General features: G+C 36.1%; 2 protein-coding genes across 3 annotated transcripts in view; one reads left to right on the plus strand and one right to left on the minus strand.

Moving 5' to 3' along the window:
* Nucleotides 1-14,043, minus strand: part of LOC141394063 (uncharacterized) — a 917,654-nt gene that overhangs the window by 491,585 nt on the left and 412,026 nt on the right. The window lies entirely within an intron of this gene.
* The window catches only part of LOC141394066 (uncharacterized), a 190,603-nt gene that overhangs the window by 159,490 nt on the left and 17,070 nt on the right, over nucleotides 1-14,043 (plus strand). For both annotated transcript variants that reach the window (XM_073967901.1, XM_073967902.1), the window contains exon 11: nucleotides 13,203-13,322. In XM_073967901.1, coding sequence (XP_073824002.1) covers nucleotides 13,203-13,322 — 120 coding nt within the window. The remainder of the gene's footprint in view (nucleotides 1-13,202; nucleotides 13,323-14,043) is intronic.

A 14,043-nucleotide genomic window follows, 5' to 3' on the forward strand; every position in this document is an offset into this window, starting at 1 on the left:
AAACTTGTGCGCACGATAACTCTTGTAGGGAATAACCGATTTGGTCCATACTTTGAACATCGTGTAATTTCTACCAAACTTAGATGAGGTTCCAATATGGACTCAATCGGTCCACTCCTTCGGGTACCTCCCACACAAAATTTCGGAAAAGTTTAGTTTAGGACCTGGTATGGAATCGTTTTGATTTTTGTTTACACAAGTTGTATCCGCTGTCCTCTATACGACGCTGTAAGTTTCATTAGGGGCAAGTCCATACTTCCTGAGAAAAAGCCTAAAAGTTACAAAAAACCCTATGACACCGTGTGTAGTGGTTGGAGCGCAAGATAACTCTCGAACGGATCTGCGATTCGGTCCAAAATTTAGCTTTCATAATATTTTGTTAAAACTTAGTTGAAGTTCAAAGATGGACTATATCGGTCCACTCCTTCCGGTACCTCCCCCACAAAAGGTCGAAAATGTTCGGAACATTTATGCGTGCGATAACTCTTGATGGGAGTAACCGATTTGGTCCATACTTTGCACATTATGAAATTTCTACCAGACTTAGATGAGGTTCCAATATGGACTCAATCGGCAAACGCCTTCGAGTACCTCTCACACAGAATTTCGGAAAAGTTCAGTTTAGGACCTGCTCTCGAATCGCCTCGGTTTTTGTTGTATTATATTGTATTCACTGTCCCCTATACGAAGGTACAAGTTTCCTCAGGGGCAAGCCCATACTTCCTGAAAAAATAGCCTGAACGTTAGAAAACAACCATGACACCATGTTTATGGGTGGAAGCGCAAGATAATTCTCGAACGGAAATGCCGATTCCGGCCAAAATTTGGCCTTCATAATATTGTTTCCAAACTTCGTTTAAGTTCCTTGGTAAGCCAAATCGGTCCACTCCTTCAGGTACCTACCCCACAAAAGTTCAAAAATATTCGGAAAAATTGTGCGCCCGATAACTCTTGATGGGAATGACAGATTTGGTCCACACTTTACACATTCTCATAATATCTACCCGATATAGATCATGTTCGAATATGGACTATATTTGTCCACTCCATACCGTACCTCCCACTCAAAATTTTGGATAAGTTCACTTTAAGACCTGCTATTGAATCACTTTGAATTTTGTTGAAGCAACTTACGTTCGCTGCCACAATTACGATGGTAAAAGTTGTTTCAGGGGCAAGTTCATACTTCTTCTTGGCACCCCCATGGTCTATGTCGGTCCATTCCTTTAAATTTTTGAACTTTAATCCTAATCAACATTTTTGTCGGTTCATACGACCAAAATTTTGAAAAAAAATTTTCAATTTACACAGGCTGAGGGTATATCTCTGTCGGCAAAGCCGACTGATACTTTTTTACTTGTTTTTTTTATAATTTTATTGTTTATTTGTTGGTGTTTGAACATTTTTAATACATAGGAAGATATAAAAACCACAAAAACACTTATATTTTGATGAAAAGTTAAAAAAAACTCAAAAGTTTAATTTTGACCTTGAATTCCTCTGCATCTGCCAAACCGAATTTGACCGCTTATAATTCATCTGAAAGCGTCTAAAAAAAGAATTGTGAAAATATCTCTATATGTTCAAAAGTTACAGAATTTTGACAGGAAAAAACTATTCTGAACCACTGTGTGACGGTTGTGAAAAATAGGGTTGCCAAGTCGAACTATAGGAAAAGTTTGGAACTAAATGACTAACATTAATTCGTACATATATAAAATTTTCGATTGATTTACATATAAATACTGGTTTCCAAGCTTAGTCTTCGTTCACCCACAAAAATAACATTCTAATATACTTGATTATCGGACTTAACCACCCGTGAAACGTAGCATAATGATTGAATGTATAAGACTTAGCTGAGCTCCTAAGTTTTCAATGCACCTCTTAGGCCATAACAGCTCAACTCTAAAGAGATGTAATTCAAATATCACTATAAAACAGCAATTGGCACACAACAACAACAAATAAAATAAAAACACGAAGGTGTTGAAATTCAAAACTAGTTTCACCTTAACTGTCTAAAAATACAACATATGTTTTTTAGCTTATTTTTCAATTTCAGTCGGTCATACAATAACAAGTTATTCTAGTGATTATAAAATAACTAGTTATGCAGTGCGACATGCCCTTGTTAAAATAACGTGTTAGTAGGGGTTATTGTAAATAGTTACTGCTACCAGTAAGTACTATAAAGACCCATTATTTGATAATGAATTTTTGCTGGGTTGCAATCGCTCTAGCGTCCGTCCACAATAATTGAGGCAGAACGCTGTATTGTTGTGCCCGATTGACTTTTTTCATAGGCAAGTCTATTTTTGAGGATTATAGCTACAATTTTTAACCGAACTAACTGTGATTTAATTTCATAGGGGTCATAATTACTTCTTCACTAAAAATTGTCAACAATAGCCCCCATATAACGATACCTCCTGATTTTAGGTATTTTCAAGATATTAGCTAATTTTGTTGACAGATCTAACTGTAATATTACTTTGAGGTTTCTTGCAGTCACGAATCTTCTCCACCAAAAATTGCCAACATAGGCAAATGTTTTAGTATGATCCCATATAACGGTACAACCGATTTAATTTTTTTTTACTTTTACTCACTTACTACTTACTCACTTCCTTCCCATACCTCTTTGCGTGCGTTATTTGATCTTAAGATTTTAAGATAATCTGACCTGGTCGTACCGTAGTACCCTGTATACGGAATTCGTTTCTCTTGTGTACTGCGTCTTGTCACAGATTTCTGAGTAGCGTTCTATGGCGAATCATCTCTTCGTTAAACACTCCGGGTCGTAACGTGAGTTCTTTGGTAAGACTTGTTGGTTCATTAGATGGCCAAAAATTTGGACCAAGTATTGCGATGATCTATTGCCTATGGTTTTCAACAAAAGATTGAATTAGTGAAGCTGGGTATAATGTAACTGTATGCTATAATTGATATGTAACAATGTAGTAACCTATTTCCAACTGGGTGAGAATCTTGGCTGTTATAATGTGATCCGTATTCATACTAATTATACTGTTAATTAATATGTTCGAATTTAAATATGTTTATGTTCCTAGAAATGCAATATTTCAAACAAGGTAAAAATTTAAATTTGTTCTACACAAATTACATAATTAAAATAGCATTAATTATTCGTAGAACTTTATTGTTTCTTAAACGATAAAATTTACATATTGCTCATTTACTCAAAGTGTGACACATCTCAAAAATACAGTTTCGAGAAAAACGTATTTTTAGTTGGTGATTTGAAAAAGATTATTACACAAAAAACAAGTAAGAACGGTGAAAAGTTGTATACCCCCAACGAAGACTTAGTACCAAATTTCAGTCATTTCGGTGTGATAATGAGGCTAAAATCTTAAAAATACCGAAAATTTGGTGGTACCGTTCTATGGGAGCTATATCAAAACGTGGACCGATATAGTCCATTTGCAATACCAAACATACTAGTAGCAGTAAACTTCTATACCAAATTACAAACCTCTATCTTCAAAATTACGAGCTGCATCTTGATTTCAACATACAGACGGACAGACAAAAATGGTTACATCGACTTAGAATTTTACCCTGATCAAGAATATATATACATTATAGGGTCGCCGATGAATATTTCGATGTGTTACAAACGGAATGACAAATTTAATTATACCATAATATGGTTGAGGCTATAATAAAATAACTACTTGGACCATATTTTGCAAACAGCTAGCCAGATATCAGCGCTAAATTTCTGTGCAAGATCAAGCATGATTTGAAATGTTTTAGTGTTTCATGAACTAAAGCAAGTAAAAAAGTATCTATCATACTTTGCCGACAGAAATATATCCTCAGCCTATTGGAGGGGTCATTCAGAAATTTGTGGCCTTTTTTGGACATTTGAACTTGCTGACAAAAATGTTGATTAGGTTTAAAGTTAAAAAGTGTTGCGGAAGAGGTACTTGAAGGAATGGACCGACACAGTCCATTATGTAAGTGGATCTTATTTCGGGAGTCATATCTTTTCGATAGATATCGCTCCCACTAGTCATTTCAGTGGGTCATCGTATAACCTTTGGACCCGTGTTCCAGGAAGCATGGAATTGTCCACGGAAACCATAAAATCGCTGTAAACAGTACCACAACGAACAGCCTTGGTATACATTTCCAAGGATCTTCGAATTTTTGTGGGGGAGGTACCCTAAGAAGAAACCTACATGGGCCATTTTAGAAGTTGAACTTAATATTGAACATATTAGGATATCCAAAGTTTGGACCCCATTGGTTGATCGGTTCGGGAGTTATCGTGCTCACCAGCCACTACATATGGCGCCATAGGGGGGTTTACCCCTTTCGGTCTGTTTTCCAAAGAAAACTTTTTTTCTTAAGAAAACTTTTACCGTCATAATTGAGATAGCAAATTCAAGTTGCTTCAACAAAAATCAAAGTGATTCGAGCGCAGGTCTTAAAGAGAACTTATCCGAAATTTTGTGTGGGAGGGACCCGAAGGAGTGGACAAATATAGTCCATATTCAAACCGGATTTATATCAGGTAAATATATTAAAATGTGTAAAGTATGGACCAAATCAGTCACTCTCGTCAAGAGTTATGGAGGCCACAAAATTTCCGAACATTTTTGAATTTTTAGGGGGGAGGTACCTGAAGGAGTGGACCGATATGGATTATCTTCGAACTTAAACTAAGTTTGAACAATACTAAGAAGGCCAAATTTTAGACCGAATCGGCAAATCCGTTCGCGAATTATCTTGCGCTCCAACCACTACACACGGTGTCACAAAGGCTTTTTGCACCTTTCAGTCTATTTTCGAAGGAATTATGGACTTGCCCCTGATGAAAATTGAGCCGTTGTATGAGTGGCAGTGAATACAAGTTGTAATAGCAAAAATTCAAGGGATTCGAGAGCAGCTCCTAAACTGAACATTTTCGAAATTTTGTGTGGGAGGTACCCGCAGGAATGAACCGATTGAGCCCCTATTGGGACTTTATTTAAGCCTGGTAGAAATTTCACGATGTGCAAACTCACTACTCCCTTAAGAGTTATCGTGCGCACACATTTTCCGAACATTTTCCAACTTTTGTGGGGGAGGTACCGGAAGGAGTGGACCGATATTACCCATCATCGAACTTAAACTAAGTTTGGACAAAATATTGCAAAAAAAAATTTGGACCGAATCGGTTGTTCCGTTCGAAAGTTATCGTGCGCTCCAGACAGACAAACAGACGGACGGACATGGCTAAATCAACTCCGAATTGTCTGAATCGGATTTCGTCTAAACATACTTGGGGTCTCAAACCATTATTTCGATGAGGCACATTTTGCCAGTATGAAAGTGTATATACACTCGTTAACATAAATGCTGAGGGTATAACAACTTTTGTGTTGAATTATTCGAAACTCATAGTAAATGATCTGTAACTCGTAACAAGATAAAGTCGAGGTCGTAGTAAGACAGAAATTAGCAACTCAGAAAACGCATTTTTGAGTTATGCCACTCTTTGAGTAAATGAGCGATATGTATGTACATATATTTACATGATCAATACAGCATTAAATATATTACCTACTTTTAGGAGTTTTAATGTGTTATTTCTGTATTAATTATAAACAGCCATTATGCACAATGAATAATTTACATAGAAGATACAGTGGCACAACTCTATAACGAATAAAAATTATCCATGACGAATCGTTTTATACAAAAAAATTATGAATTCTTCGTCCCCGTCTGCTATGCTAGAGAGAAGTTCGACTATATACATATATTAAATACAAAATGAATAATATGTTAAAATTTAAATCTGTGTTAATTTGAAAAAAAAAAAAAATAGAAAATAAACACATATAAAAATTTAAAAAAAACACAAATTTAATCAAAAGTACAAATTTATATAAAATATAAAATTATATAAAATAAAATTGAAATATTTAAATATCTTTGCACGGTAATTTAGAAAAGCCTTTAATCTCTAAAATCTATTTCAAAAATTATATAAAGCGGCTTTAAATGGTAAAATAAACCCTTTCTCCTTTTTAACATTCTGCCATTGACATTTATCAATATTTTGAGTAACTTTTGCCTTTAACCACTTAAAGACTCAATAAACTTCAGCATCACTTACGATAAATTGAAGAAACTAAAATGAAAACGAAAACTATATGAAACAAGAAAAAGTGGAAAAAAGAGTGCCCGATAATCATTAGTAAAACTTCTGCTTTGATTTCTTGTAAGACTATTGAATACAAAACAAAAGGATGAACACAATCTGCTTGTTAACAAAAACACACATACAACGATATACAATGACCCCCTTGAACATACAACAGACCGTAAGGCTTTTCCAAGCAGGCAGCCACCAAACACATTGATATCGTTAATTCAAGGCCTTCTTTTCTTAGATACTTACTTGAGACCATTGATGGTAACGTTTAAGAAAACGACTCATCCTTAAGCTTTTTAAACACTTCAGAGGACTGGAAGAGAATCTTAAATAACACATATCGAGAAACACTTTAAAACATGTGCTGCTGTTGCTGTCGTGTCGGTGCCGTTTGCCACCATAAAGACTTCTGTGGCTGATTGTATCTCTCTCTCTGATAATGATGATATATCTATGTTAACAGGGAAAAAACAACACTACAGGCTTTAGATTGATGTTTGTAAGACTTTTTCTTCTTCTTCGCCTATTACTGCTTGTCTTCATGGCAAAACAAGACGAATTGTTGGCCATTGAATAATGATGCTGGTTAAAAAGGAAATGGCAAAGGGGCATTAAGCATAAAGACTTCGAGCCTAAAGACATAAACTAAACAAAAAATCAATTTCCCCACATACAGTCTGTCGCAAAAGTTAGTATACACCGTTGAAACCAAAATGTATTAGGGATAAATATCACTATAACTTATTGAAAACAACAAACAATTAGTTTTATTTGATAGACAAGAAGGTTGTCTTCCATATTAACAATTAAAAGTGCGCAATATTTGCATACATTAGCAAATGTACGGTTCGAATCCCAAAAAGACCAAAATTTATGTCGCAAAAGTTAGTGTACAACGGAGAATCCTCGTGGAACTGTGTAAAAAATTCTTGATATTTTTGAACAAAATGAAACTAAATCGGTACTTAAGATCATAAAGAGTATATTAATTGGTTTTAATGGCAGTTACAGTACTTATAGTGACAAGTCCAACGTACACTGGATCGTAAAATCCACAAAAATTGGTCATCTACAAATACAACAACTGTAGCGACAAAATTCCGAGTGTTATGTCTTGTTCATGAATTCTAAAGCCATGAAATGCTCAGAAAAGCTCTAAAGTTTGAATATGGGGTGATCTTGATCGAGTTTCGACTTGTCCTGTTTGAAAAACGGGAATTTCTTGAAGGAAACCCATACTTTTGAGGCCATTGTCCTTTTGAAACATGTTATAATCCTTAATCATTACACATAAGAACGTTCCTTTTTAGCTAATTTTCTCACAAATGTTGCCCCTTTTCGTATTCTCACCAAAAGTAAATAGTAGGAGAACATCAAGGTCCGTTGTAAGCCCTACAGTTACACTGTCCAACCGGCCTTTTAGCTGTATCGGACATTCTTCTCGTGTCCCTAGTGTCTAATGTACTACTAATGTCTAATGAACTACTTCTAACTGATACAATTAGTTGTATTTTGGTCCTAAGTGAAGCGAACACTGATTTTCAGAATGTTTTTGCACAATCCATGCGTTATAACAGCAGAGAAAGCTCTGTATTAAAACTTTAAATTAGCTATCATATCCTTCTGTGGTGGTGGAGTATCATTGTAGGGATTACACCAGAACATGAGGTTCTCCTACTATTTATTTTTGGTGGGAATAGGAAAAGGCACATAATTTGTGAGAAAATTAACTGAAAAGGAAAGTCCTTATGTGTAAGGATTAAGGATTATTACATGTTTCAAAAGGACAACGGCCACAAAAGTATGGGTTTCCTTCAAGAAATTCCCGTTTTTTCAAAAAGGACAAGTCGAAACTCGATCAAGATCATCCCATATTGAAACTTTAGAGCTTTTCTGAGCATTTCATGGCTTTAGAATTCATGAACAAGACATAACACTCGGAATTTTGTCGCTACAGTTGTTGTATTTGTAGATGACCAATTTTTGTGGATTTTACGATACAGTGTACGTTGGACTTGTCACTATAAGTACTATAACTGCCATTAAAACCAATTAATATACTCTTTATGATCTTAAGTACAGATTTAGTTTCATTTTGTTCAAAAATATCAAGAATTTTTTACACAGTTCCACGAGGATTCTCCGTTGTATACTAACTTTTGCGACATAAATTTTGGTCTTTTTGGGATTCGACCCGTACATTTGCTAATGTATGCAAATATTGCACACTTTTAATAGTTAATATGGAAGACAACCTTCTTGTCTATCAAATAAAACTAATTGTTTGTTGTTTTCAATAAGTTATAGTGATATTTATCCCTAATACATTTTGGTTTCAACGGTGTATACTAACTTTTGCGACAGACTGTATGTCCTTGTGTTTCTGTTCAGACATATCAAACGCACATATATACATAAGTATTCATATAACCTTTTAGTTAATAGAAATGTTGTGAATACCAGAAGATGAAAAACAGGAACTACCAAGTCATTGTCTGTGTATTTAATATGTATGTATAAGTAAAAATGACAACCAAAAGGACTTAAATATGTCTTGGCCTTAGGTCATATCAACATACTTGCGTTAATACATAAAAATACAATATATCAAAGGGATCCAAAAGGCTCATAAACAATACATATTGAGGAAGTTGAAATAATAAAATCCACACACATCCCCGTTGACATTGGACATGTCTTCCCATACATTTATTTATGTATGTGAAGAAATGGATTTACACATTGCATTTAGGGTTTTCTAAGCTTTATGAAAGAATTTTTTGAAAGAATTTATTTCTAGCCACACATTTAAGCAGCGGAGCAGTGAAAATATTAATATTATAAACAAGTAGAAAGTCGATAAGTGTGGTCGCGCCGAAATTTTTATACCCTCCACCATAAAATATTCTTAAATAAAATGAAATAATTAGTTTCCTTTCCTGTCCACAATTTTAGGTGCAAAACATTCTTGGAACACAGATACCCCAAATGCTTAAATTATTGAAACTAATCTAAAAAATGTGTTCAATCATCAATCATGGGAGAGTTTACTAATCATTAAACAGCGGAATTTTATGCAACCCCTATTTTTGGTCCGATTCATTTCAAATTTTGGGACTGGGCATATTTTTGCCTTCTGATTAAATTGCAATCGAAACATATGACATATGCAAAATTTATGCATTTTACATATTTTCTTATGCAACAAATATTTCAATAATAGGTACAAAAATGTTTGTATGTAAAATTTTTCTGTTTAAAATTCTTTTCATACAAGTCAATAAAATAGAGAAATGTATAACCACAGCCTCAACCTTCAAAATACCAAAAATCGGGAGGTATCGTTCTATGGGGGCTATATGAAGACCTGAACGTAAACCGACAAATTTTAGGTGGAAAGTTGTTTACCCCCAAGGAAGACTTAATACCAAATTTCAGCCATTTTGGCGAGATATTGAGGCCACAACCTTCAAATTACCGGAAATCGGGGGGTACCGTCCTATGGGGCCTATATGAAGACGTGGACCTATACTGACAAATTTCAGGTAGAAAGTTTTATACCCCCAAGGAAGACTTAAAATAAAATTTCAGGCATTTCGGAGGGATATTGAGATTACAACGGTCTAAATACCAGAAATCCGGAGGTACCGTTCTATGGGGGCTATATGAAGACGTGGACTTGTACCGACAAATTTCAGGTGGAAAGTCTTATAGTTCCAAGAAAGACTTAATACCAAATGTCACCAATTCGGAGGGATATTGAGGCCACAACCTCCAAAATACCAGAAATCCGGATTTACCGTTCTATGGGGGCTATAAGAAGACGTGGACCTATATCGAGAAATTTCAGTTAGAGAGTTTTAGACCCCCAAGGAAGACTTAACATCAAATTTCAGCTATTCCGGAGGGATATTGAGGCAACGACTTTCAAAATACCGAAAAGCGGGAGGTACCGTTCTATGGGGGCTATATAAAGACGTGGACTTATTCCGACAAATTTTACGTGGAAAGTTTTATAGCTCCAAGGAAGACTTAATACCAAATTTCAGCAATTTCGGAGGGATATTGAGGCCACAACCTTCGAAATACCAGAAATCCGGAGGTACCGTTCTATGGGGGCTATACGAAGGCGTGGAACTATATCGAGAAATTTCAGTTAGAAAGTTTTAGACCCTCAAGGAAGACTTAATACCAAATTTTTGCCATTTCGGAGGGATATTGAGGCTACGACTTTCAAAATACCGAAAATCGGGAGGTACCGTTCTATGGGGGCTATATGAAGACGTGGACCTATATTGACAAATTTCAGGCGGAAAGTTTTATACTCCCAACGAAGGCTTTTATGCAAAATGTCAGCCATTTAAGTGTGATGTTGAGAACACAACCTTCAAAATATTGGAAATCGGGAGGCTATATAAAGACGTTAACCTATGCGGACAAATTTCAGGTGTAAAGTTTCATACCCCTAACGAAGACTTAATACCACATTTCAGCCATTTCGGTGGGATTTTTAGACCACAAATCCTTGTATATATTTTTGCATATGGTTTTGCATATGCTCAGTTTATGCAAATATGTAAAAATATGTCAAAATATGCACGATATGCAAAATATGCAAAAATTTCTGGCCCTAATTCGTTTTATTTTGTGATAAAACGAGTTTATGTCAATCAGAATCTCTCTACGACCATCCTAACCATATATGCATTTGCATAGGATTCCGCTGTCTACTAATCATCACTTCAGAGATCCGCCTAAGATCATATGTTCGAGTAGCAGAGAGAGAATACCCAAAGTGAGACCAAATTTCCCAGCAGAGGCGACGGGGTTAGTAAATGAGCGTGTCAGAGATCCGACACTGGAAGATAACAGGTTGATAGGTGAGCATAAGCGGAACAGGTAGCAAAATCATATAAAGAGTTGCGACATTGGAACCGGAATAAGTATGTAAACGACTAAATCTACGGCAACACTGGTTACCACATGGACAGCAGAGGTAAGCAGTGACTGGAATATCATGGTAGCAAAATTCTGACCATCAACTGCCCCAAAATTCTAGGGTTTACATTCGACAGTATGTTTACGTTGTCCGCGCATACCATAGCTATCTGCGAAAGGCTGAGATGTTGGAAAAGGGTCATCAACTCCCTATACGGCAGCAGTTGATGGATAGATGAAAAAGGGTTGTTGACCATATATAACGCGATAAAACAATCTGTGGTTAACAATGCGGCGTTAGTATGGTTCGCGAATATAAGTGCAACGCTATGGAAAATTATTCAAACCTGTCAGAATTCAAACATGAGAACAGGGTGCCTACTCACGTCTTCTGTGGACCAATTACATGAGGAGACAAACACTCTTCCAGTACAGCAACGCAATGGCATGATCACGTTGCAGTACTTGCTCTGGTGTTAACGTGAGACTATCCTAATCACTAATGGTGGATAGGACCAATCAAAAAAAAAAAGTCTGCAAACTGTGAGTGAGTGAGGTTAGTGAGCTGAGTGAGGATAGCTGGGCAGTGTTTATACTATTAAACCTGTCTGACGTGCCTGGACTGCGGAAGCCAGGGTTGCTCACGGCAACGACAACATATTGCTGTGTTGATGTACCGGTAAAACCTTCGTCTTCAGTGGACCAATTACATGAGGAGACAACGACTCTTCCAGTACAGCAACACAATGGCATGATTTCGTTGCAGTACTTGCTCTGGTGTTACCGTGAGACTATCCTAATAACTAATGGTGAATAGGACCAATCAAAAAAAGTATGCAAACTAGACTGGCTGTGTCCATAAAGAATCAGGGGGCAGGCGAGTGAGGTTAGCTGGGTAGTGTTTATACGATTAAACCTGTATGACGTGCCTGGACAGCGGAAGCCAGGGTTGCTCACGGCATCGACAACATATTGCTGTGTTGATGTACCGGTAAAATCTTCGTCTCCTAATGAAGATGGTGCACTGGTGTCATGAGAAGCCACTCTGTTGAAGTTCTCATTGCGGCATTCCGGCAGGTTTGAATATTCTTCCTCTGCATAGCACTAACATACCACACTGATGAAGCATAGCTCTTCACAGAACGGCCTATAGCTTTATAAGAAGTGCTGTCGATCGTTACATCCAATATCTTGGGGTAGTTAGTGGTCGAAATCAGGACACCATCGACCAATATGTTTAGCGGGAGCCTCATTTCAGCCGTCCATGTGTTGAGCAGTGCCATTGGATTAATGGCGGATATTTTCATATTCCTAAGATAAACTGCAAAAAATATGCTATGTAGAGACTTAGCCTACCACATACATATATCATCGACGATAAAACCTGATGCCAAGATAGCACAAAAACCTCGAGGTGCTGCCGGTTAAAATAACACGTGCACTTCTCTCTGGCACTGTCACGCCAATGAAAGTCACAACCGTTCTATAACCCTTCTTTCCCGGAATCGAGAGTGATTTAACCCTTGCCCACAACTTACTTAAACCTGTACCAGTGTTGCATTGCTCATTTTCGGCTTAAGTTCGCCTACTAGCTTGTTGACTTCAAGATAGAGTTCTCTAACTCTTGGGTGTTCAGGGTTCGTACGACGAAGTTCATCCCTCACATTTCGAATTATTACTAAAGTTCTGTTTTTCAAAAAATATTTAATTTCGTTTGTTTTCAATCAAACAACGATTTTAATATTTATTTAAATTTACAATACTCTCCCAATGACCCCATGCGAATGTGGAGGAGAGTACAACAATCTAATTAAAATATTCTTAGTATTCTCCACTGGGTCAGACAATTTATTTCATTTCAATTTGCTAAGTAAACAGAAAAAAATTGTCTGCAAATTTTTTACAGGTAAAAGTTTTCTTTGATTTATGTCTTAATTGCTCTTCTTCGTGCATTTATATAATTTTTCTTTTCAACCTCTCTCTCTCTCTCTTTGTTTTTCTCCCTAACTTTTAAACAAACAGCAAATTATGTTTTAATTTATATTTAAAGATGAAATAATTTCAAACATTTGTTTGCTTTATTTTACAGATTCTGGGAAACTGATTTGCGTACAGTACGCAAAACCAATCGTTCGACTATGCGTCGACGACGTGGTGGTGGCGGTCCAGGTGCTGGTGGTACTGGAACATTCCGTGATAAATTGTTAAGGTAAGTTATTGAGGTTATGAATCAATAATAAAAAAGTTGAGGGAAGTTGGAATTTCACGTTAAAATAAAAAAAGAAGCAAATCATTAAAGAGAAAATATTTGATTTGGGTTTTTTTTTGAGGCTTCATCAAAATAAAGCATTTGGCTAAATTTAAAATTTTTAATATTGAATATAATATTTGAGAGCAATAAATATTTCCAAAAAATATGTGACATTACAAAAACAACTGAAACAATTAAAAAAAAATCAATACAAAGTAAATTCCATATTCAGCCACCTGTCTCATCATCATTGGAGGAAATATTTTCAATTTCATATTTAATCAAACTAAAAGGGGTTCACGCATCACTGGTGTTCCCATTGTATTGGCACACACATTTATTTGATATATGAGGCTATGTGGATGGGTTGGTGCGTGTGTGTTTGGATCATGTACGTGCGTATATTTTGTTGAAAAACGTGCCGCCATAGCCATTGAAAGGATTCCATAAAACCAGCGCACCCAACAATGTAACAAATATCAATTACTTTCTCCTACATAATAGTTTCAGATATTGTGTTATATGTTTACATGACACACTAGCGCATACACCACCACATCACACACAAATACATATACATACATACATTCATATTTTCACAGATATCGAATAATAAGATTATATTTTATATTACATGGATGTTTACCATAGCCATTGTTGTTGTTTTTGTTGTTGTTAC

This window comes from Musca autumnalis, unplaced genomic scaffold (assembly GCF_047663935.1).
Source record: "Musca autumnalis isolate F117 unplaced genomic scaffold, ASM4766393v1 scaffold_2, whole genome shotgun sequence".
Taxonomy (NCBI): domain Eukaryota; kingdom Metazoa; phylum Arthropoda; class Insecta; order Diptera; family Muscidae; genus Musca; species Musca autumnalis.